This window comes from Bufo gargarizans, chromosome 4 (genome assembly GCF_014858855.1).
Source record: "Bufo gargarizans isolate SCDJY-AF-19 chromosome 4, ASM1485885v1, whole genome shotgun sequence".
Lineage (NCBI taxonomy): Eukaryota > Metazoa > Chordata > Amphibia > Anura > Bufonidae > Bufo > Bufo gargarizans.
Window position 1 is genome coordinate 76,704,094 of NC_058083.1, and position 25,881 is coordinate 76,729,974.

Consider the following 25,881-nt stretch of genomic DNA (forward strand, 5'->3'; position numbering starts at 1 on the left):
ACAGTGTGGATAATGCCTCCCTAATCTTTCCCTAATAATCTTTCCCTGAAAAGCTGAATAGTTTTTTTATGAATAAATTGTTTCCTAAACACTGTCCCTAGTGCCTGTCACGTCCCTCCCTGCACTAAGTTCACTGTAAAATGACGGAGACCGAGTAGGATGAAACCTTTTATACGGCTGTGACATCGCAGGGGCTGGCTAGCTGATGGTTGGCTGGCTGTATGGCATTGTGGGTGATCCCTGGTACCTGGGCTTCTTACTTCCTCATTCTAACATGTGCAGCAGCCTTTTTTTTTTTATGTGATTCGTTACCACAAAGCGCGTGGAAATTTTTCCTGAAATTCGGATTGAATTCCACTTCGTCAACTTCGATTCGCTCATCTCTAGCCATTCCATTTAAGTTATGTACCCCAGTCTCCAGCAGCCATTCCCTAATGATGCGACCTCGATCTACTGGCGCATTGTTGTACATGAAGATCAAATTAGGCCTGTGTTGTTCATGCAGAGGCACAATGACAGGATTAATGATGCTATTCAAGTAGTATGGGATTGTCACTTTATTATTCACAAAGTGTAGGGGAGTTCTGTATTGACTAGACACACCTGTCCACACTGTAACACCACCACCACCAAAGGCAAACAGTGGCTGATGCATAGCGCTCTCCTTGACATTTCCAACATCATTGGCGGCCATTGCAGCGCTGCGACGACAACGCTAGGGGTCCCTTTAAGGTGTTTTTGTAGTGAACGAGGGACAGAGTCCCCCTAAGTAGATGGTGTTGGTGGTACCCAGGTGTAGGAATGCCAGAGTAGTTTAAAGGTAGCCTATGGTGTCCATTTTACGGTGCTCCTACCTGGATACGCTGGAACCCCAGGCGCAGTTGTCCGAAGCAGTGCAAATAGGGTGAATAGTTGATGAAGGGATGATGAAAGAAATGGAGTCCAGACTTTGTATAACATTGAACAACAGCTTTACTTGAATAAACTTCCAACTTTATCTTGGCTACCAGCAAGCTTTGGCATAAATTCTGGCAGGCAAATCCATTTGGCTCTGCTACATCTGTCACTTTTTAACTCTGCTGTGCTATCAGGATTAAATAGAAACTTTTCCTTTCTGCTGAACTTAGCTTTCTGTAGTCTGACCCTGTCTTTATCTTTCACCTGTATCTTTATCTTTATCCATGGAATCTTTCCTCCTGGCTCCTGAAGCTCTCTGCTCTTTCTCTTGTTCTAGCAGAACTGATGGTGCTCTGCTGGCCTTGGCAGGGCCTGTCCAACAGGGACGAGGGCCTGCTGCTTACCCTAAACAGGGACTACTCTAAACACAACCTCACCCCTAGGAGGGATAGGTTAGACTGACTTACACTAACTAAACTCCTCCCTTTCTAGAGAGGGCTAGAATGGATAGAAGGCTCCATTCTAGGTAAACTAGCTCTGCCATAGATGCCGCCATCTGCTGGTGAACCAGGCACATTACATTTGAACATAACATTACATGGAAAAGAATATGCACATTATACAGGACCTGGGAATTAGTGCAAAGGATGACACTGAATTAACCATAGGAGATAGTGGGGAGAGGTGTGGAAGGAGGTAATACCACTCTGGGGCGTTACACCATCATTTCTGCTCAGCGTGAATCAACTTTCATCAGTGAACAGCACTGAGGCCCATTGGTTTCTTGTCCAGCATAAATGCTCCCTGGCCCATGCAAGACGATGATGCCTGTGGTCAGGTACCCTTGCAGGTAATCTAGCACGCAGACCACGCTGATTTAAACTGTTTTGAATGGTCTGACATGACACTTGGGTGCCTCTCACCTGCCTTAAATGTGCCTGGAGTTGTGTGGCATTCATCATTTGGTATGGCAAGGCATTGATCACAATGAAGCGGTCATCATTATGGGATATGGCCAAAGGACAACCACTTCTATGCCTTTCTGTGAATCTTCCAGTCTCTCTGTATCTCAGTTGCAACCTGCTGATGACACTCTAAGCTCAATGGCCTCTTCCGTCTGAGAACATCCTGCTTGAAGCCTTGCAATGGCGAGGTACTGTTGATCAATTGTTAGGTTGTTATCTTAGTCTTATGATGTCAAAATGTGAACAGCATGATGAGGAGGACTGTTTAACCACCTCAGCTCCCCTAGCTTAAACCCCCTTAATGACCAGACCACTTTTTACAATTCTGCACTATACTACTTTCACAGTTTATTGCTCGGTCATACAACTTAGGCTAGTTTCACACTAGCGTTCGGCTGTCCGCTCGTGAGCTCCGTTTGAAGGGGCTCACGAGCGGACCCGAACGCTTCCGTCCAGCCCTGATGCAGTCTGAATGGATGCGGATCCGCTCAGACTGCATCAGTCTGGCGGCGTTCAGCCTCCGCTCCGCTCAACAGGCGGACACCTGAACGCTGCTTACAATGTAAGTCAATGGGGACGGATCCGTTTGAAGATGCCACAATATGGCTCAATCTTCAAGCGGATCCGTCCCCCATTGACTTTCAATGTAAAAGTCTGGACGGATCCGCTCAGGCTAATTTCACACTTAGCTTTTTTTTGCCAATATAATGCAGACGGATCCGTTCTGAACGGAGCCTCCGTCTGCATTAATATGATCAGATCCGTTCAGAACGGATCCGATCGAACACTAGTGTGAAAGTAGCCTTACCGCCCAAATGAATTTTACCTCCTTTTCTTCTCACTAATAGAGCTTTCATTTGGTGGTATTTTATTGCTGCTGACATTTTTTATTTTTTTTGTTATTAATGTAAATTTACAGATTTTTTTTTTTTTTTTTGCAAAAAAATAAAATTTTCACTTTCAGTTGTACTATTTTTCAAATAAAACTACATTTCTATATAACTTTTTCTCTAAATTTATTGTTCTACATGTCTTTGATAAAAAAAAATGCAATAAGTGTATATTTATTGGTTTGCGCAAAAGTTATAGCGTTTATAGGGTCTGGACCTGACTGCAGTTCGTCGTTTAGTGGGCAAATGCTCACCTTCTATGGCGTCTGGCACATTGGAGAGGCGTTCTGTTCACGAATGAGTCCTGGTTTCACTGTTCAGGGCAGATGGCAGACAGCGTGAGTGACGTCATGTGGGTGAGCGGTTTGCTGACGTCAACGTTGTGGATCGAGTGGTCCATGGTGTCGGTGGGGTTATGGTATGGGCAGGCGTATGTTATGGACAACGAACACAGGTGCGTTTTATTGATGGCATTTTGAATGCACAGAGATACAGTGACGAGATCCTGAGGCCCATTGTTGTGCCATTCATCCACGACCATCACCTCATGTTGCAGCATGATAATGCACTGCCCCATATTGCAAGGATCTGTACACAATTCCTGGAAGCTGAAAACATCCCAGTTCTTGCATGGCCAGCAGACTCACCGGACATGTCACCCATTAAGCATGTTTGGGATAATCTGGATCGGCGTATACGACAGCGTGTTCCAGTTCCTGCCAATATTCTGCAACTTCCCACAGCTATTGAAGAGGAGTGGACCAACATTCCACTAGGCCACAATCAACAGCCTGATCAACTCTATGCAATGGAGATGTATTGCACTGCGTGAGGCACATGGTGGCCACACCAGATACTGACTGGTTTTCTGACACCACCCAGTAAGGCAAAAAATTTCAGAGTGGGCTTTTATTGTGGGCAGTCTAAGGCACACCTGTGCAATATTCATGCTGTCTAATCAGCACCTTGTGAGGTGGGATGGAATTATCTCAGCAAAAAAGAAGTGATCACTAACACAGATTTAGACAGATTTGTGAACAATATTTGAGAGTAATGGGTCTTTTGTGAATGTAGAAAATGTTTCAGATCTTTGAGTTCAGTTCATGCAAAATGGGAGCAAAACCGAAAGTGTTGCGTTTATATTTTTGTTCAGTGTATATAAATAACTGTCATATTGCACAGCTTATTCACCTCAATTTGAGAATCAAGGCGTAATAGAATTGCTTACCTATTAAACAAGGTGTACACCGTTCAATTAGATAGCTCTGTGCCCTACACAGGGGAATGATGCAGACTGCATTGTCTCCTATGGATCCTACACAGCCTGCCCTGTGCTGCAGTCTCCCTATGCCCTGCCTACAGTGTCTCCCTACGATCTCTCTACTGTCCCTATCCTAGAATTATACTATTAAAAGCTTTGCAAAACGCTTTCCCTAGCACTTGTCACATCTGTCCCTATGCTCAGTTCAATGGCAGAGACTGGGCAGGATGAGGCTTTTTATAGGGCTGTGAGATATCACAGGGGCTGCCTATCTGCTGATTGGCTGGCTGCACGGTATTATGGGTGATTCCTCGTTCCCGGGACTTCTTACTTTCACTTTGCAACATGTTCAGCAGCAATTTTAGAAGAAATCCAATTCGTTACCACGAAGTGCGTGGAAAATCGGATTTGTATCAAATTTTTCCTGAAATTCGGATAGAATTCCATTTTGTTAACACTAATATGGACGTATCAGAGACACCGTTCTTCTTTCTGGAGGAGAGCTATTTTATAGAGCAGTGTCTGAGGGCTCAGTACCAGGGGTGTAGCTATAGGGGGTGCAGAGGTAGCAGTCGCTACCGGGCCCAGGAGCCTGAGGGGGTCCAAAGACCCTTGTGCCACATAAGAAGACACTGGTATTATAGAAAGTGCATGCTGGTCAAGTTACACCTCTGGCCGGAGGGAAGGGGCAAGGTCAATAATTCGGCATGGGGGGGGTGCCGTTTCAATTTTTGCCCCAGGCAGCAGGAAGGTTATGTGATTCCCTGCCCCCGGTGTCAAAGCACTGAGGGAAGGAGGGGCTCAAGCTGAACTCTTGCATCCTTTAGCTATGCCCCTGCTCAGTACCATCCACTTTCTGTAGTTCTTCCAGTTTCATATCTCCCTGATCGCTTTCAGACATGCCATAGATATGTTTAAGCAATGAAAATGGGTTAAGGTACGGCTACATGTGTCGCTCGACTCCCAAGTTGCGGAAAAAGAAGGTGTCTGTGAAATGGACTGTTGTATGACCTTCATCTACCCACTCATTGATTGTTGCTCAAAGGGGTCTATAGTCCTAAAACTGAGAGCTGTAGGGTACACTCAAGATATCACAAAAGCTTAGCTTGACCCTTGTTTGTACAATAGCTCCATCTGCTTTGTATATTGTTACAGTGGAGGTTTGGACAGTTTTGGTCCCCATCCATCTGTTACCACCTTCTGCATCTGTATAGATCCGAAAAAATGCAGAAGTGGTATATAATAGTATGTATGTAAAGAAAATGGAAAAGTCTGCAACAACGGAGATCATCACACATGATGTACGAGCAAAGTGAGTTTGGGGCACCCTGGAGAGTCAGTTGGATTAGGAACGATTACTGTATGTCACTTGTCATAAAAGAATTGTAGAGGAAATTGTTTATTACTAAAACATGCTTCTACTTAAAGGAGTTGTCCGCCAATGACACTTTAAAAAAGAAATCAGCTTAGAAGAGTGAAAAATAACAATATCATTTGTACCCACTTTTCCAATCCCACTCTGCTTTGTTCTGACGCTTCCCAATCACATGTTGGTGTCTATTTCCTGTGCGATGAGAGAGACCGGGAAGTAAACATTCAACCAATCACTGACTAAGGCCTCATGCACACGAACGTTCCGTTTTTTGCGGTCCGCAAATTGCGGATCCGCCCGTGTGCCTTCCGCAATTTGCAGAACGGAACGGGCGGCCCATTGTAGAAATGCCTATTGTTGTCCGCAAAACGGACAAGAATAGGACGTTATATTTTTTTTGTGGGGCTATGTAATGGAGCAACGGATGCGGACAGCACATGGAGTGCTGTCCGCATCTTTTGCAGCCCCGTTGAAGTGAATGTGTCCGCACCCGAGCCGCAAAAACTGCGGTTTGGATGCCGACCAGAACAACGGTCGTGTGCATGAGGCCTAAGGCTACTTTCACACTCGCATTTGGTGCTGATCCATCATGGATCTGCACAGACAGATCCGTTCAGATAATACAAATGTCTGCATTCGTTCAGAACGGATCCGTTTGTATTATCTTTAACATAGCCAAGACGGATCCGTCTTGAACACCATTAAAAGTCAATGGAGGACGGATTTGTTTTCTATTGTGCCAGATTGTGTCACAGAAAATGGATCCGTCCTGGCACAAAATGTAAGTCAATGGGGACGGATCCGTTTTCTGTGACACATTCTGGCACAATAGAAAACAAATCCGTCCTCCATTGACGTTTGGCTCAGTTTCGTCAGACGGACACCAAAACACTGCAGGCAGCATTTTGGTGTCCGCCTCCAAAGTGGGATGGAGACGGAACGAAGGCTGATACATTCTGAGCAGATCCTTTTCCATTCAGAATGCATTAGGGCAAAATTGATCCGTTTTGGACCGCGTGTGAGAGCCCTGAACGGATCTCACAAACGGAAAGCCAAAACGCCAGTGTGAAAGTAGCCTTAGTCAGTGTCTGACATTGTGGCCAGTGATTGGACGAGCAATCGTTTCCTATGTCTTTTGTGAATAACCAAGAACTAGAGACCAGGAAATGTCGGAACAGGAGCGGCAAGGGATTGCTAAGGGAGTATGACTTACTTCATTATTTTCCACAATTCAGAAACTGTTTGAAAAAGTTGAATTGACCAAATAACCCCTTGAATTGAATATTCATGAAGGTGTCTGAAGTGCTTATTGAAGGTTTCAATGATACCATTTGCTGCAGTTTCCATATCTCCAGTTTTTTTACATGTCCCATGCAAACACTTCAGTAATATATTCCTAAAATGAATGGCATGAAACATTTCTAGATATAAAGTGGACCCTTTAAAACGGTGTGAATTTCTTTAAGTTGGTATATCTGTAAATAATAAATCAAGGCAACTGGACGTACTGTAGATTTCTTGAAAACGTTTCACTCGTTCTTCCTACGAGCTTTCTCAATTCTGAGTGACTGTACAAAAATTCTGGGAATAAATATGTAACTGAATCCACATCTGGTAATTATACCCAGCATGGGGTCAAAAGTGTTGATTCCATTATCCTAATTGGAGTCAGTAGGTGATAAAGACCTCCCAGAAAAAGGTGTCAACACCTTTGACCCCATGCTAGGTATAATGACCTCTGACCCCATGCTGGGTATAATTACCAGATGTTGATTCAGTTACATATTTATTCCCAGAATTTTTGTACAGTCACTCAGAATTGAGAAAGCTCGTTGGAAGAATGAGTGAAACGTTTTCAAGAAATCTACAGTACGTCCCGTTGCCTTGATTTATTCTTTACAAATATACCATGACCTGGATAAATGAGAACCTTCACAGACATCTTTAAGTTGGTGTTGTGCCGTTTTATAGTAAAAATTGAATTTTAGGTAGTAGTAGCAGTAAAGTATGTAATGACCTAGAAAATCTGCCAAACCAGCATCATAATGGTCATGAATGTTGGGTCGTTATAATTTTTCATCTCCTGGATTTTGTTAGTTATGACCGCAACTCAATTAACATGGACTATATTGTACATGTAAAATGCCCAGGATTACATCTGTATACATTACCCATGAGCCATAGTGAGAAAGAATTATATCATGCATTTCCATCCCGTTTTTTTTGTCTCTGTTATAAATTTTCACATGACAATTACAGAATTATACGTATATGAACATATTTAATATAATTATAGACAAGAAGATAATAAGACTTCTTTATTTAGAATTATGTAGATATAAAACCAATACAGCAAAGATTTCCGATTTTCATTTGGTATAGTTTGTGCTTAAGATTGTCAAAATTTGAAAATACCTAAATGAATATGGTAATATTGTAATGTGGCAGTTGAGTCTCATTGATGCATTCATTGAATAGACATCTGAACAGTTCAATGAACATGTTCATTTCATTATCTAAACCTAGCTATTGCCAAAAGCAATACATGCAGTGGGGACTGGGGGCTTTTCTGAGACCTTTTGATAACCTCTGGATAGGTCTTCAGTATCTGATCGATGTGTGTGTCCAACATCCGAGACCCCTACAATCATCTATTTGTGAGGGCACCAGCACTCACAGAAGCACCACTGCCTTCTCACAGCTTAGCCTAGTCCATGCGATGCCATATTTATCGGTCACGTGGCCTAGGAGTAGCTCAGCACCACCGAAGTGAATGGGGCTGAGCTGTGATACCAAGCAGAGCCTCTGTACAATGTACGGTCCTGTGCTTGGTGAATAGAGAGAAGGGTGCGGTATGCCTTCTCATATAGCTGATCGGCGGGGGTCCCAGGTGTCGGACCAGAGGATAACTCATCAGTATAAATTCTCAGAAAACCTCTTTAAAAGGGAGTTTTTCAGCATGTTTGACAATGCTGACAGTACGAAGTAGAAGCTGGAAAGAGCAGGACAAATATACCGTGCCTTCTGTGGAGCTTTTATCTCCAGGACTAGTGTGAGTATAAAAATTTATTCTGCCAGGTTCTGCTCCTGCAAGTGCCCAGGAGGCGGAGCTTCAATGAGAAGTGCTCTCTGTTCTCTGAATGAAGCTGCTGCACAGCCACCCCCCTCTGTCAAGACACCAGCGCAGCTGTCACTCAGAGCAGAAGGGAGAGGCTGTGAAGCAGTCCAATGCAGAGAGCACTTCATAGTGAACGTCCACCTCCATGGCACTTTCAAAAGCAGAATCTGGCAGGAAAAAAAAAGCTCCACAAAAGGGATGTCTGTCCTGCTTTTCTCAGGCCCTATCTAGCGCTGTCAGCAGTTTAGGATGGTCAAAACTGCTGACAGACACCCTTTAAATAGGTATGCTGACCACCTTTCTCAGTCAGTGAGAAGCAGCCAAAAAGATGTGCTAGAAACAGACCTCCATTTGATCTGATCTGTGATAATCTCTTCTCTATATTCAACATTGGCTACTGGTTAATGCACATTAAAATGTATTTATTTTTTTAAAGTAAGGTCTTAACTTTGTGTGAGTGGAATTACATAGGTTATAGCCAGTGAAATATTATGTTACGTTCAATGTAGTAGCTGGATATAATGGGATATAGCATAATTTACATATTTCCACTGTATTTACACATCTACAGTATCTAGTATTCTGGTATAAAAACTGGTTACTTATGATAAGACATTAAATAGCATAGAAACAAACACAAGTCACACTTATGAAAGCACACACAGAGGGGAGATATAGCAATCAAAATGCTGTGTGTGGCTTTGTGGGCAATAGGTGTAACCTGCCAGATAGGTTCCATAATTGCTTGCCTCCTCGGTGCACTGAAGCCCTCATTCACACAAAGAGCAAAAGTCTTTTTTCTCAGGAGCACTGCAACCAATTTTCACAAGACAAGTATCATTTTATTCTGCAGGATCGACCATGGAACAACCTGTGCCTGGTTTACAGGGTTAATCCTGTTGATAGACACCCTTTAAAGAGTCTCTGTCACCAGGATCAACCCTACTGCCTGGTAGGGCTCATAATGCTGATTAAAATTATACCTTTCTTTTGTCTGTACAATAAACAGCTGCAGAGATATCTGCGTTTTTATTCATCTGCAAATTAGAATTTCGAGCACCAGGAGGCAGGGCTGAATCCTTTAAAGGGAGTCTGTCACATCCATATGGCCACATACAGCGCTTACATGGCTCTGTAGCACACCTATACAGGATTGTAACGGTACCTTTGTCTTTAGACTTGCACCAGCAGGAAAAACGAAGTTTAATTCATATGCAAATGAGCACTCGCAAGTGCCCAGGGGCGGAGTTCAGTGTGTAGGTGCCCAGGCTGCTCTGCCTTCTTTTCACTTTACTCCTCCCCAGTCTCTGCATTTGCCCGCCCTCCAAGTCTCTTGCCTCATCGATAGGGCAAATGCAGAGACTGGGGAGGAGTAAAGTGAAAAGAAGGCAGAGCAGCCTGGGCACCTACACACTGAACTCCGCCCCTGGGCACTTGCGAGTGTTCATTTGCATATGAATTAAACGTCGTTTTTCCTGCTGGTGCAAGTCTAAAGAAAAGAACAAAGGTACCATTACAATCCTGTATAGTCGTGCTACAGAGCCATGTAAGCACTGTATATGGCCATATGGAGGTGACAGACTCCCTTTAAGCACTGCTTTGTAACACCCCCTATGCTCTGCACCCCCCCACCTTGATTGACAGGGCTAGACTAGACAACAGGCTGAGGGCAGAGCTATGTCCTAGAGCAGGCATCCTCAAACTGCGGCCCTCCAGCTGTTGCAAAACTACAACTCCCAGCATGCCCGAACAGCCTACAGGTATCAGCCTACAGCAGGGCATTGTGGGAGTTGTTGTTTTACAACAGCTGGAGGGCCGCAGTTTGAGGATGCCTGTCCTAGAGCTTTGTGTGAGCATGTACATATCATATACACTATGTACTATAGCTTCACCACACTGAGATCTGCTCAGAAAGGTCATCTATAAATTACTGCTTTGTTCGCAGGCAGAATACACATAGAAATGATTGGTTTTGCATGTAGAGATCCCAGGTTTGAATCTTGTGAGAAACTTCAAAGTTTTTTTTCTTCAGATATTTTTTGTCTTCCACATTTATCCCATAAGAAAAGTCTATATCCTTATCATATTGAGAATAATGTTTGTTTTAGAAAGCTAATAAATATTACTGGTTTCTTTATAATCATATATTGTGTCTGTATATAAACCAGTAACAGGTTTTAGCAAAAACAAAACTGTATTCTTAATATAGTAAGGCCTTTTTTTAATTATTATTATTACTATTATAGTATGATCTTTTATTATGGGTTAAATAAAAGAGAGAAAAAATAACAGAAGAAAATGTATGTCTCCTCCTCTGGGACTTGAACCAAAGATCTCTACATGCATGCTAGACCACTATACTAGTAAGCTATAATATTACCATATAGAAAAACATGTTTTTTTTATGATTATACGCTAACACATATCACTGGTGTCTTTATAATCATATATTCTTCCTGTGAATAAAGCAGTAAATATATAGATTAGCTTTCTGAGCAGATCTCAGTGTGGTGAAGCTATAGTACATAGAGTATATGATATGTACATGCCAGGACATAAGCTCTGCCCTCAGAATGTCTAGCCCTGTCAATCCAGGGGAGGGGGGAGTGTGCTGAGCACAGGGGGTGTTACAAAGCAGGCCTCAAATGATTAAGCCTCGCCTCCTGGTGCTCCAACTTCTCATTTGCATATGAATAAAAATACTGATATCTCTGTAGCTGTTTATCGTACAGACAAAAGAAAGTTTTAATCAGCATGATGAGCCCTACCAGGCAGGTTTATTAGATCCGGCAACAAAGCCTCTTTAAACTAGACAGTTTAAAGGTGCGCCAGATTTATCATCCAGCATCACCCACTGTGATAAATCTGGCACATTTTTAGATTGCCTGGAATGTACCTGCCTGGTCTAAGTCTAAAAATCAGACAGTATTAGTAAATTTGCAGAGTATCTTAGAAACATAAAAGTGAGCTGCAATACAAAATAGAAGATGCTACTTTTTCTTAATGACCGGTGTTTCCGCTTTGTACTGTACTACATGGACACAAAAGACCGCCTTCACATGTCTACTGTGCCTGGTTCAAACCCATTTTCTCTTATCTTAGGCACCTGCTTTAACCTCTTTGCCCTGTAAACAATTTTCATTTTTCGCTTTTGTATTTATCTCTCTGTCTTCCAAGAGTCATAACTTCTTTACTTTTCCATTCAAATAAAGACTTTTGGGGCAATTGGGGCAAGTTGTACTTTGTGATGGTGCCCTTTAAAATTCCATACAATGTATTAGGGAGCTGGAGAAACCATAAATAGGGTGGGAATGGAAAAAAGGCTTTTTATTTACAGCATTTACGAGGTGGTAAAAATCACGTTACCTTTATTCTGGTATGATTACAGGTAGGAATGAGGAAATTGCATTTTGGAGCCAAGAACCAAAGTCGATTTGTTCCTAAAATTCGTTTTAATGCTGTACAGAGATTTGTCTCTGTACAACATTAAAATGTATGTGCTGTGGCAAGGCAAAATTCATTAAGTCCGTAGTCGCGCGAGAATTCGGTGAATAACTTCGGGCTTCGATTCAACAATTTTAAAAACATTTTAAAACAGGAATCCAAAGTCGACTTCGGTACCGACTTCGGATTACTGTTTTAAAATGTTTTTAAAGTTGTAGAATTAAAGCCCAAAGTTATTCATCGAAGTCTCTCATGACTTCGTACTTAACTAAATTTGCCTCGCCGCAGCACATACATATCCCCTAATTACAGCGATACCTGTGTTTTAATACTTTTTAAAAATATTTTAAAAAATTAAAATCAAATTGTTTGGATCTCCTTATTCTGATACCCATAACTCTTTTTATATTTTCATCTATGGAGTTATGGGGTGAGCTGTACATTTTACCAATACCATTTTGAGATATGTATGACTTTTGGGGGGAGGCGAAAGGACAAAACACAGCGATTTAGGCATTTTTTTTTCTGCTTTGACATTTACCATAGAAAATAAATAAGTTTTTATTTAATAGTTTGGGAATTTTCTGATGCAGCAATACCAAAGAGGTTTTGGGAAATTTTTGTTTATTTTTAAAATGGCAAAGGGTTTGGATTTGGATTTAGAATTTTTGCTCTTTTTAAATATTTTTTTAAACTAAAAAAATAAAGTTTGACTTTTTTTGTAGCTCCCACCCCCTAGATGACTTAAAGGGGTATTCTGGTCATAGCAAGTTATCACCTATCCAAAGAGCTGTACTCGGCTATCACTGGAACGGCAAGTGAGTTAGTTAGCATGCCCGGCCTGCCACTCCATTCATTTTGGGGGGCCCCGAGTAGTACAGGATCCCAGTTTTTCATGTTATCCTCTACACCATGGATAGAGAATAACTTGCTACAACTGGAATACCCCTTTAAACATGTGATGCTTAGATTACTTGTAATCAAATAGCATTGCATTCTATGGTAAAATCATTGGCAGGGCTTAGTAGAAACTTCACTATGGCAAGCCTAGAACCTTTAAAAGTCCCCAGGCTGCCACAGAACAGCTCCCATGATCTCAAGACAGGGATTCCATCATCTCCTTCCAAATTACCTTTCTGATGCCATGGTTGCGATTGACCAAAGCATCTCAAGGGTGAAATGCATATCTCCCAAACATCCTGGATCCAGTGGGACAGTCCCGAATTTCAACAGCTGGCCATAGTCCTGGGACGGCTGAGGTATGTCCCAATTTCAACCGTATCTGCAACTTGAGGATGCAGCTCCACCATTCAGAGGCATGTGCTCTCCCTAGCAGCAGGTGTTATGTGGTGACGTCATCATGCCTGAGCTGGAGTTTAAAGAGAAAACAGTCCGAGGATCATTCCCCCGATGAAAAAGTCGCCTATACCCTGTCCAGCTCAGCTTAGCAAGTGCGATGACGTCACTGCATTGCGCCTGCTGCTAGAGAGATCAGGAATCTCTCCATTCATTGGGGGATATGGGGCTAGGTGAGTATTATTTTTTTTTAATTTTATTAATGCTAAGGGGGCAACATTTTTTTAAGGAGGGCACTAAGGGTCCAGCACTACTGTGTGTGGGCACCAAGGGGGTTGTTTACTGTGTGAAGGCACTATCAGAGCATTCTGCTGTATGGGGCACAACTACTGTTTAGGGGCACTAAGGGGGCAAAACTACTGTGTGGGGACAAAAAAGGAGGCATTTTGCTGTGAAGGGGGCAGTAAGGGAGATGAATTACTGTGTGGGGACACAAAAGATACTGGGCGGGAGTGGGCATTTTTAGATGGATGGCAGCTCTTTTTAACACCTTCCTCCTCTGCACAGAAAATAATCCCTCAACCACAACCCCAGCAGTTCCACTAATAAATAACACTATGTTATGTTATGCCCCCTCCCCCTCTCATTTCCATCTCCACTGTCTAGAGCAGGGGTGCACAACGTTTCCTGGTTGGGGGCCACATTGCCAGACTGAACCAATGACGAGGGCCGAAATTAAAATTTTAAGGTGTATTAACAACGGAAATATTGTACTTATGGCATATTGAACACACAGTATATACCATTTGTGTCTAGTTACACTTCCAGGACTCCCATCTAATGGGAGAAATACATGAAAAATACATGTGAGCAGCCACAAGACATAGGCATACATGTCTGTTACCAGATGGTTGAGGGCCGCACAGAAAGGTATCAAGGGCCGCATGTGGCCCCCGGGCCGCAGGTTGTGCACCCCTGGTCTAGAGGGACATAAAGCTGTATAATTCTACACATTTAGAAATAGGGATGAATGATTGAAAGGTGTATGTGAGTCTTCATCTGCTTCTCTATGAGATCACTGCGCCAGCACTTAGGGAAAGGGAGCAAGGAAGCTATCGAGCATGTCAGTCCACCACTGAATGCAGAAAGTGGACCACAATTTTTTTTACACAGTAGAAACAGCAGGGGGAGCTATTAAAAATGTAAATGTAATGTACATAAACATTTATTATTGCAATAATACTTCATTTTGAAATGCCCTATTCATTGCAATGTAATACTTCCCATGGAATAACTCCTTTAAAGAGGTTCTCCACCTGAATTACTGTATCTGTTTAATACTGTAACCTGAGATAGGAAATACCCAGTCATCTTAGAGCCGACAGGCTGGTAACTATGAATAAGTCACTTACCAACCACAGTCTTTGCAACAGTGTATTAGGCAGCATGTCCCTAGCAACCAGCCTGGCTCACGTCTTCAGCTCAAGGCAGAATTGCCCCTTATAGGGATTATGTTACGAAACATATTATACATTTTTCAATCCAGCACCTGGACCTAAATACTTTTGTAATTGCATGTAATTAAAAAGTTAGTATAGCCAGTGAGCTATTTAATAAAATGTATCTGTATAGCGCCACCTGCTGTTTGTTCTTTTCCTGATTTTTTGGTCCGTCTCACTGAGCTGGTCGAACGTGCTGCCACCAGCCATATGTTTTGTTAGAAGCTGTGGCAGTTACAAGGGGAGAGCTGCAGCAGAAAGGACACATCCCCTGCGCTGCCAGGCTGAAGATAATCTAGAAGATCAATTAGAGCAGTGAATGTGGAAATCGATGAACTTATGTGAGCTACAGGGCTCGTTCTAGCTTTGTTAGAAAGGTATTGTCATGTAACAGATTATGTAATATTTTAATTTTTTTACATCAATCATGGCATAACCCCGTTAATTAAGGATAGGACAGTGAAGGGGCCCAAAGTTTCAAACCATATCTTTCTCCATCCCTTCCTGGTGTATTAAAGGGACTCCATCCCCTTGGACAAGCCCTATTTACTAGACTAAGGCATGAACATTACAACTAATGCTGAGTTCAGGTCATTTTATCTTTATACTTCCCCCACTGTCCTGTTGTGGACCCACAAACCATCCATGTACATAACGGTGAGGACTCCAGGAGTAGTCCTCGGCGCTGCACTGACAGTTTTCGGGCACACTGTGGGGGAACAGGAGTGAGTATAGAGATAAAAATGACTGAGCTGAACTTAGCGTCAGCTATACTATTCATGCATTAGTGTAGTTAATAGGGCTGCTCTGAGTTGACAAAGTCCCTTTAACCATAAATGTATGTATTTAGCTGGAGAACTTCTTGAATTGATATAGGAAAAAAAAATTACACATGTTCTTTGTCAAACTCACAAATAAAATACATTGTTATAAGACAGGAGACATCATTCCATCCTCCTGAGGACACTATTTCGGCACAGTCCTCCTCATCGTAGGCATTATTAGGTTCTCCTTGCCGCCACTTGTTGAAGGTCTGCATTGGTGACCGGTCAGAATACGTATAGTGACCTTCTTTTTCCAGGTCATTTATCCCAATGAACACTCTGCTGAGGCCAGCCTGGTTGATGTAAGAGGCAAGCAGACTATTTGTTGTCTCGTCTTTGGGCATGCTGAGTGTTCCTCCTCTTCCTTGGCAATAGGATTGGGCTTCGATATATTTCTTCTCTTCTTTCACCAGCAGGTAAATCTTAGTATCTGTCTCTCGCACTCCAGCAACAACTGCAGGGGAGGGCAGTGCTGAAAAGTGAGCACTCGTATTTCTATAACAGTCTTAATGTACAACACAGCAGTTCAGGTAGATAGAAAACCAGAAAAACATGTATGGTTGGCATCCCTCAAACCCTTTCAGATGCTGCCTTGACAAACTATGTACAAACTGTGTAATAATTTTCTACAACAACATTAGAAAATTGGAAAGAAACCTATTTTCAAATACCCTAATAGATAATTATTATTAGAGTTAATAGGGGGGTACCCTCTCAGGAACCCTCCTCTATTAGCCACTATGGATAATGGCTATATAGAGTATCTTTTGCTCTGGAGGTCTTAGCTAAAGAAAAGTGAAGTTTTGAAAAATTCAATCCAGCATCTTCGCCGAACTTTGTCAAGAAATTCGATTAGTTACTAATTACTTTCTCATGAATCACTTTTCATTGTATGGAGCAGGCGCAATGACGGGGAACGGCAATTGTGCCATCCCCCATCATTTAACATATCAGATGCTGCGTTAAACGCTGATTGCAGCATCAGAGACTCACATTCAGGTGCTCAGGGCGTTAAGCTGTGGTAAAAAAAAAATTATACTCAACGTATCCACTTGATCACGAAGAGGACATTTTCTTCTGTCTTGATTGAAGAAAACTGGCCAAAGGACCTGCGGTGAGAGTGATGACGTCACCATACGCGGCCATTGTGATCACGTGGTGATGTCTTCACACTCACCGCAGATCCTTTGGTGGGTTTTCTTCAATCAAGATGGGAATGGACGGCCTCTCTGTGATCAATTGGATGAGGTGAGTATAATTTTTTTTTAATTTTCAGCCACCATTTTAGGAAAAATTGATTTGTTATCACAAAGTGCAAGGAAATTCAACTTCGCAGGGAATTGAGTTTTTCCTAAACTTCAGATCGAATTCCACTATACTTCGATTCACTCAACATTAGTTTCAGACTTTTATTGCATTACATGGACAGGCCATTAATTTAAATGATAATTATGTAATACTTTATTTCCCCTGCTGTGGCACTGCAGGGAAACTGAGCACTGTCTGCCAGGTTCCTTCAGTTGACAGCTGATCGCTAAGGATCCCTACTGCAGGACACAGAAAAATTGAGACACAGACACTTATGATAGTGTGCAATCTGGGTCAGTACAACGACAACTATACCACATATAAAACCTATACATATGTCTAAATACTTAGAAAATACATTTAAACTTTGAAAAAAAGCATTTTTACATTACCATATTCTGACCCCCATAACTTTTGTATGATTATGTCTACTGAGCTGTGTGGGGGCTTATTTTTTGCAGGATGATCTGCAGTCATACCAATTTGGACAGTTTTTTATTCCATTTTATTAAATTTTTTGGGTTAAGAGAAGTGAGAAAAAAAATGCCAAATATGCCTTTTTGATACTTTTTTCCGTTACGTCATTTGCAGTATTGGAAAAATATTTTTATATTTTAATAGTACGGGCATTTTCGGACGCGATGATGACCATGATGTTAATATTTTTTATTATTTTTGTATTTATTTTTGTATTCTAAGAGAAGGTATCCATATATTATTTTATTTTTTTATGTATTTTGTGTAGCCTCCTTAGAAAGCCACAATCTCCAATACTTAGTTTTTTATTGAATATTTATATAATCCCATAGGGAATATAGAAAACGTTAAATTGCCAATTTCCTATCTTGGCCTACCACGTGCTGGCCAACATAGGAATTGCAGCTCTAATACGCTGGGATTCTCCAGAGAGACCCAGCCCACTAGAATTAATTAACGGCATCTCCGATCGCCGCACGCTTCCAGGTTTTCCACCATTCAGATGATCACGGCATCTAAATACTGTACTGTCCGAGATCGGCATTAAAATTTGTGGTTGGGGGGAAATTATTATATGTTTAGTCTAATGTACATTCTCTGCCATAGGGACATATAAATGCCTGAGCATCTGACACCCATGTAAAATGCATTTGTGTCAGTAGGATGTCTTAAACTGGTGTGCATGGTTACAGATCATTGTGTGCTCTTGGAATCAAAATATTTAGGTTCTAACGTTGCTATAAGGATGCGCAAACTCAGTGTAAAGCAACCTATAATAACCCCTCAAAAAATGCCAACTCACTGGAAACAGGTAAACCTACAGTGAAACAAAGGAGTCCTTAAATGGCAATGTGTACAAAAATAAAAATACATTTTATTGAATACATAAATATAAAAACATGGAGATCACAAGACACACACAAAATATGTGGTACCTCCAAGCGGACAGAGTATACATAAGCCAGTAAATATAGAGAGAGCCTGCGAGAGTTTATATATTAAGCAGTTATAAAGAGCCAAGTGCAAGAAGTATACAACCTACAAAAGCAGAAACCAATTAAAGGTTTATAATAGTGCCCATATTAGGTAAAGTATATGCATATAGTGTAACTACAGCTTACCCATAATGTTACTGTCACCACAAGGAGGACCACGTTCCCTGACAAGCGTTTCGGCGGAAACACCTTCTTCTGGGAGTGTGGTTCTTCCCAATGGTGAGCGCCATTTAAACAGTGACCCACCAATTAAAAGCTACCTACTTCAATAAAATATAACTCAGTACCGGTGTGTTGGTATGCGGAACAAGAAGGCATGTTGTATAATGGCGATTGCTGGGATAAGTGCTGCCCAGCAGACCGAGCGCTAACCAACCAATAAGAGCAGCACTCCAAGTTCATTAAGCTGCGCAGTTGGTAGATGTCAGGCATATAGGGGCCGAACGCCGTACCATGAAACGCCTTGCCCAATGTGTAACCAAATGGATGTGGACATTGAACACAATGCAACCACGAGGCCTCAATGATGTTCTGACTTTTGCTCCTTTCTTATAACTTTAGGATTTTTAATTCACTTATTGTATTGTTTAGTGTTTCTTCCTATTATTATTATACATTTTTTATTCAATTTATTTAATTGTAGTTTTGATCCCCACTGGTCTGTTGCGGCTATACATTGCCTTTGGACATCTTGTTGGAAGACAACATCGGAATGAAACATCACTTGAGCATTTTACCCATGTTACTTGATTTTTTGCACTTCGGTGCGATTTTGCTGTGCACATTATATGCACGCATTGTATCTGTACACTATATATCACTTATTTGCCTTTTATGCATATTTTCACTCCACCCCATTCACATTTTGCCCCTCCTTTTTTTCACTCACATTTTTTTCACTCACATTCTTTTCACACCATCACTTCATTCAATTTATGTGATTTCCTTTCACCTTTGTTCCGCATTCACCATTCATTACTACTTATTGTATGCACTCACTACTTTCAGCATTTTACCAGATCATGTGGTGATTTAATTATGCTCCTTTCTGTATGTATTCTGTGGCCGGGAGCGCCGCGGGTCACGTGACTGGCCATCATGTGGCCACGGCGTGCTTCCGTCCACATGATGCAATACTTCAATGTGTCTCTAGGTAACTGAGGGTGTGCGCGGACCCGCGTGACTGGCCATCACGTGGTGCGGCGCCCGGCCTCCTTTCTTTTCCTTTTTGCGTCAGGCGTATGGTGGCGGACGTTTGCCCTTGTGACTGGCCATCACGTGGTGCGGCATTCGGCCCCCTATATGCCTGACATCTACCAACTGCGCAGCTTAAAGGGCTTCTGTCACCCCACTAAAGTCTTTTTTTTTTTGGGGCTAGTTACATTCCTTATAGTGCGATATATGAAAATATAATGGTGTTACTTACTTTCATTCAGCCGTTTCTTATAAAAACGAAGTTTTATAATATGTAAATCAGGTCTCTACCAGCAAGTAGGGCGTCTACTTGCTGGTAGCCGCCGGAAAAAACCGCCCCCTCATCGTGTTGATTGACAGGGCGAGCCGCAATCTCCTCCTCCGGCCGGCCCTGTCAGCATTTTGAAAATCGCGCGCCTCTGTTCATTCGGCGCAGGCGCTCTGAGATGAGGAGGCTCGTCTCCTCAGAACTCCCTCAGTGCGCCTGCGCCGATGACATCACCGAAAGAGAAGACGTCATCGGCGCAGGCGCACTGAGGGAGTTCTGAGGAGACGAGCCTCCTCATCTCAGAGCGCCTGCGCCGAATGAACAGAGGCGCGCGATTTTTAAAATGCTGACAGGGCCGGCCGGAGGAGGAGTTCGCGGCTGGCCCTGTCAATCAACACGACGAGGGGGCGGTTTTTTGCGGCGGCTACCAGCAAGTAGACGCCCTACTTGCTGGTAGAGACCTGATTTACATATTATAAAACTTCGTTTTTATAAGAAACGGCTGAATGAAAGTAAGTGACAACATTATATTCTCATATATCGCACTATAAGGAATGTAACTAGCCCAAAAAAAAAATATAATGACTTTAGTGGAGTGACAGAAGCCCTTTAATGAACTTGGAGTGCTGCTCTTATTGGTTGGTTAGCGCTCGGCCATGCTGGGCAGCGCTTATCCCAGCAATCACCATTATACAACATGCCTCCTTGTCCCGCATACCAACACACCGGTACTGAGTTATATTTAATTGAAGTAGGTAGCTTTTAATTGGTGGGTCACTGTGTAAATGGCGCTCACCTTTGGGAAGAACCACGCCCCCAGAAGAAGGTGTTTCCACCGAAACGCGCGTCGGGGAGTGTGGTCCTCCTTGTGGTGACAGTAACATTATGGGTAAGCTGTAGTTACACTATATGCATATACTTTACCTAATATGGGCACTATTATAAACCTTTAATTGGTTCCTGCTTTTGTAGGTTGTATACTTGTTGCACTTGGCACTTTATAACTGCTTAATATATAAACTCTCACAGGCTCTCTCTATATTTACTGGCTTATGTATACTCTGTCCGCTTGGAGGTGCCACATATTTTGTGTGTGTCTTGTGATCTCCATGTTTTTATATTTATGTATTCAATAAAATGTATTTTTATTTTTGTACACATTGCCGTTTAAGGACTCCTTTGTTTCACTGTAGGTTTACATTGTGTGCTCTTGGTAGCACTAATTCTGTCATCTCCATAGTCTCTAAATGTTGTATCATCCGTATCATTTTTAGAAGAATTTGTACATTTTTCATACATTCATTAATTGAATAATGTAACACATACCATTTTTGACAAACTTTAGCTCTGTGGTCAGCTGTGTCACCAGGATGTCCATCTCACCAACAGCTTTCCTCAAATGTCCACATTCACATGGAATACCTAGAAGAACAAGGACAAATGCTGGGGAAATACTGCACTGGTCTTATAATGTAAAAAGTATCTGGCAGGGTGATCAAAGTGGAATAGCACTATTTGTACAGAGTTTTGGAAGTTGAAATCTAGTATCCCAAGATGGGATTAAATGTGTTTACTTGGATGCTGTCACATTATTACTCGTCTAGGGATTGAATTGGTTTTCCCAGGTTAACCACTTTTTTCCTCATGTCTTCTAGGTGTCTTCTAGGTGTAATACAACTGTGATATGGCAACCGCACATTACTGGTTTAGCTGATTGCCAAGTAGGCTTTCATTTGAGGAAGGTCTGTCATGCTGCTTGAAAATGACACCACAAGCTATACAACATGTCATGATATAGAAACATAAAGATACCTGGTTCTCCATTAGGACCCGGAAGACCCATATCACCAACATCTCCCTTGTCACCTATCAAGAATAAAATGTAATACCCATTAATTTTGCACAATTTACATTAATTCAGTAGACATTAGCATGCAACATAGTATGAGAACCTATGACTTGTAATGAAAGGCATCATAAGTAGGATTGAGCGAACCCGAACTGTTCGCCATCTTTGGTGGCAGCGGAGCGGCAGTTCCGTTAGGAGTCCCAGTTTAATCGCTGGGGCTCCGATCAGTTACCATTACTGCAGTCCTGGCTGCCATGGTTACTTAGTACTTTTAGCAGCATTATACTTACGTGCGATGTCTGTGGCCGGCCGGGAGCTCCTCCTACTGGTAAGTGACAGGTCTGTGCTATAAGCAATGCCCCGCACAGACCTTTCACTTACCAGTAGGAGGAGCGCCGGCCGGCCACAGACAGCGCACGTAAGCAGTAGCGCACCATGGCAGTAGCGTCCTGGCTGCCATAGTAACCAATCAGAGCCCTAGCGATTAAACTGGGACTCCGATCGGAACTGCCGCTCTGCTGCCACCAATGATGGGTGGGAGAGATGAGGCCGCACTGGACACCAATGATTTCAATAGGGGGTGGGTGGGGGTCGGGGGGCCGCACTAGCCACCAATGATTTTAATAGGGAGGGCGCACTGGCCACAAATCATTTTAATACTGAGGAGGGAGGGGGGTCTGGCCCCCTGCTGCCTGGCAGCACCCGATCTCTTACAGGGGGCTGTGATACTCACAATTAACCCCTCAGGTGCCGCGGATCTCAGCCCCCTGTAAGAGATCGGGTGCTGCTAGGCAGCAGGGGCCAGACCCCCTTTTCTCCCCAGTATTAAAATCATTGGTGGGCAGTGCCCCCCCTCCCTCCCCAGTATTAAAATCATTGGTGGCCAGTGCGGCCCCCCCACCCCCACCCCACCCCCCTATTAAAACCATTGGTGTCCAGTGCGGCCTTCCCCCCTTATTAAAATCATTGGTGGCTAGTGCAGCCCCCCACCCCCTATTAAAATCATTGGTGTCCAGTGCGGCCTCCCCTCTCCCCCCCATCATTGGTGGCAGCGGAACGGCAGTTCCGATCGGAGTCCCAGTTTAATCGCTGGGGCTCCGATCGGTTACCATGGCAGCCAGGACGCTACTGCAGTAGAAATAGAATTATAGAATAGTAGTTAGTTGCGGCCGGACCCCCCTCCCTCCCCAGCTTTAAAATCATTGGTGGCCAGTGCGGCCCCCCTCCCTACTGCAGTCCTGGCTGCCATGGTTACTTAGCACTTTTAGCAGCATTATACTTACATGCGCTGTCTGTGGCCAGCCGACGCTCCTCCTACTGGTAAGTGAAAGGTCTGTGCGGTGCATTGCTTATAGCACAGACCTGTCACTTACCAGTAGGAGGAGCTCCCGGCCGGCCACAGACAGCGCACGTAAGTATAATGCTGCTGAAAGTGCTAAGTAACCATGGCAGCCAGGACTGCAGTAGGGAGGGGGGCAGCACTGGCCACCAATGATTTTAAAGCTGGGGAGGGAGGGGGGTCCGGCCGCAACTAACTACTATTCTATAATTCTATTTCTTTCTGTGTGTAACAGGACAGTGTGGCGGCGCTGCAGTGCTAATAATAACCCCGCAGAGTCCCGGGCGGTCCGGTCTGGAGTAATGTAATTTAACTGGAGGGGCTTCCCCCGCCGGCGGCCACTCTGCCTGCGCTGCCTGTCTCTTTAAGAGACTCGAGAGCCCTGGTTCTGTTTGGACAGTTGGATTGGAGAAATGTGCATTTGGGGGGGAGGGGGCCAGTTACTGGTAGGTTGGTTGATTAAACTGGATCGAATCCATCCCAGGCACCATCTCACCCGTGCCAGTGCAAGTGTACTAGCCCGTCCTGGTTCTGTTTGGAGTCAGTTGGACTGGAGAAATGTGCATTGGGGGGAGGGGCCCAGCCCAGTTACTAGTAGGTTGGTTGATTATAACAACTGGATCCATCCTATTCCCACCATCTCATCCGTTCCAGTGCCAGTCTACTAGCCCGCCCTGGTTCTCTTTGGACTGGAGGGCCAATAAATATTAAAGACATTTTTACTTGTACATGTTGCTTTGCCACTTGCATTTGTTTTCAATATGGGACGTTAAAGTCAGCAAGTGTCATGTGGGGGGGGCCCCTTATTGTTTTTCGCCCCAGGGCCCCATTTCACCTAGAACCAGCCCAGCCCAGGTACTGCATCTGTGGGGTTAATTGTGCGGATCTCAGCCCCCTGTAAGAGATCGGGTGCTACCAGGCAGCAGGGGGCAGTCATGTACACAGTTCTTAGTATATTCTAACTTGAAGCATCCCCATCACCATGGGAACGCCTCTGTGTTAGAATATACTGTCGGATCTGAGTTTTCACGATCGTGAAAACTCAGATCTGAAAAAGCTAATACTATTATTTTCCGTTATAACAATGTTATAACGGAAAATAATAAAGTGAAGTTTGGGTCCCCATTGACTTTAATGGGGTTCGGGTTCGGGTCCAAGTTCGGATCCCGAACTCAAACTTTTTTTTAAAGTTCGGCCGAACTCCGCGAACACGAACATCTAGGTGTTCACTCAACTCTAATCATAATTCATATCAGATGTACATATTACGGGCTTAAAAAGTTTTTCAAAGATTTTTTTACTGAAGATCTCTCCTGTGAGCACTTCAGCCTTCTCTCTGCTTTTCCTAGGCCAAGTGACGACATGTTCTCCAGTTATGTGGCCTAGGAGCACCTCAGCCCCATTCAAGTTAATGGGGCTGTGCTGCAATACCATGCACAGCCGCTATACAATGTGCTGTGCTTGGTAAGCAGGGAGAAGGCCACAGTGCTCACAGGATCGCTGCTGCCTTCTCAAACAGCTGATCGGTAGGGGTCCCAGGTGTCGGACACTCAACGATCAGATACTAATGGCCTATCTTGAAGATAGGTCATCAGTAAAAAAAATCTTGGAAAACCCCTTTAAATAGATAAGTACCTTTAGAACCAATAGGGCCAATCTTCCCATGACGTCCTATGCCTCCTTTTACTCCTTTATCACCCATTTCACCTGGAAAGCAAAACCATAAGTGACAGATTTCTGTACATTTACATCCTAATTGTCAATGCATTGTGCAGCTAAAATATATATATATATATATATATATATACACATATACACTCACCTAAAGAATTATTAGGAACACCTGTTTTATTTCTCATTAATGCGATTATCTAGTCAACCAATCACATGGCAGTTGCTTCAATGCATGTAGGGTTGTGGTCCTGGTCAAGACAATCTCCTGAACTCCAAACTGAATGTCAGAATGGGAAAGAAAGGTGATTTAAGCAATTTTGAGCGTGGCATGGTTGTTGGTGCCAGACGGGCCGGTCTGAGTATTTCACAATCTGCTCAGTTACTGGGATTTTCATGCACAACCATTTCTAGGGTTTACAAAGAATGGTGTGAAAAGGGAAAAACATCCAGTATGCGGCAGTCCTGTGGGCAAAAATGCCTTGTTGATGCTAGAGGTCAGAGGAGAATGGGCCGACTGATTCAAGCTGATAGAAGAGCAACGTTGACTGAAATAACCACTCGTTACAACTGAGGTATGCAGCAAAGCATTTGTGAAGCCACAACACGCACAACCTTGAGGCGGATGGGCTACAACAGCAGAAGACCCCACCGGGTACCACTCATCTCCACTACAAAAAAGAGGCTACAATTTGCACGAGCTCACCAAAATTGGACTGTTAAAGACTGGAAAAATGTTGCCTGGTCGGATGAGTCTCGATTTCTGTTGAGACATTCAAATGGTAGAGTCCGAATTTGGCGTAAACAGAATGAGAACATGTATCCATCATGCCTTGTTACCACTGTGCAGGCTGGTGGTAGTGGTGTAATGGTGTGGGGGATGTTTTCTGGGCACACTTTAGGCCCCTTAGTGCCAATTGGCCATCGCTTAAATGCCACGGGCTACCTGAGCAGTTCTGAAGGCAAAAGGGGGTCCAACACCGTATTAGAATGGTGTTCCTAATAATTCTTTAGGTGAGTGTATATATATATATAGAGAGAGAGAGAGAGAGAGAGAGATAGTACTGAGCAAAAGGCAGGTGTGTAAAAGATGCTACAAAGTGGGAATGCCATCAAAAATAAAAGTCGTTAACAGTTTAAATTTATTCTCTAGCAGGACAACCACACCAAACATACAGCCAATGTTGGTAAGAACTATCCTCAGTGTAAAGAAG

The 25,881-nt window shown here is 43.2% G+C and overlaps 1 protein-coding gene across 2 annotated transcripts; it reads right to left on the minus strand.

Moving 5' to 3' along the window:
• Positions 1–14,959: 14,959 nt before the first annotated feature.
• COLEC11 (collectin subfamily member 11) lies at positions 14,960–24,703 on the minus strand. Of its 2 annotated transcripts, none has more exons than XM_044291540.1 (4): positions 24,632–24,703; positions 21,621–21,674; positions 21,135–21,230; positions 14,960–16,020 (listed from the first exon to the last, which is right to left on the minus strand). In XM_044291540.1, the coding sequence occupies exons 1-4, from the start codon at positions 24,696–24,698 to the stop codon at positions 15,629–15,631; spliced, it is 609 nt and encodes a 202-aa protein (XP_044147475.1). In that variant the 5' UTR covers positions 24,699–24,703; the 3' UTR covers positions 14,960–15,628. The 2 variants fall into 2 exon arrangements, with proteins under 2 accessions (XP_044147475.1, XP_044147474.1); XM_044291539.1 differs by having other exon boundaries at positions 14,960–16,038.
• Between the last annotated feature and the right edge of the window lie 1,178 nt (positions 24,704–25,881).

Coding starts and splice junctions, on each gene's coding strand:
- COLEC11 (XM_044291539.1), bottom strand. CDS start 24,698: ATGGGTGATAAAGGAGTAAAAGGAGGCATAGGACGTCATGGGAAGATT. Junction 21,231..21,620: donor GGGTCCTAATGGAGAACCAG/GTATCTTTATGT, acceptor TTGTTCTTCTAG/GTATTCCATGTGAATGTGGA. Junction 16,039..21,134: donor GCTAAAGTTTGTCAAAAATG/GTATGTGTTACA, acceptor CTCACTTTTCAG/CACTGCCCTCCCCTGCAGTT.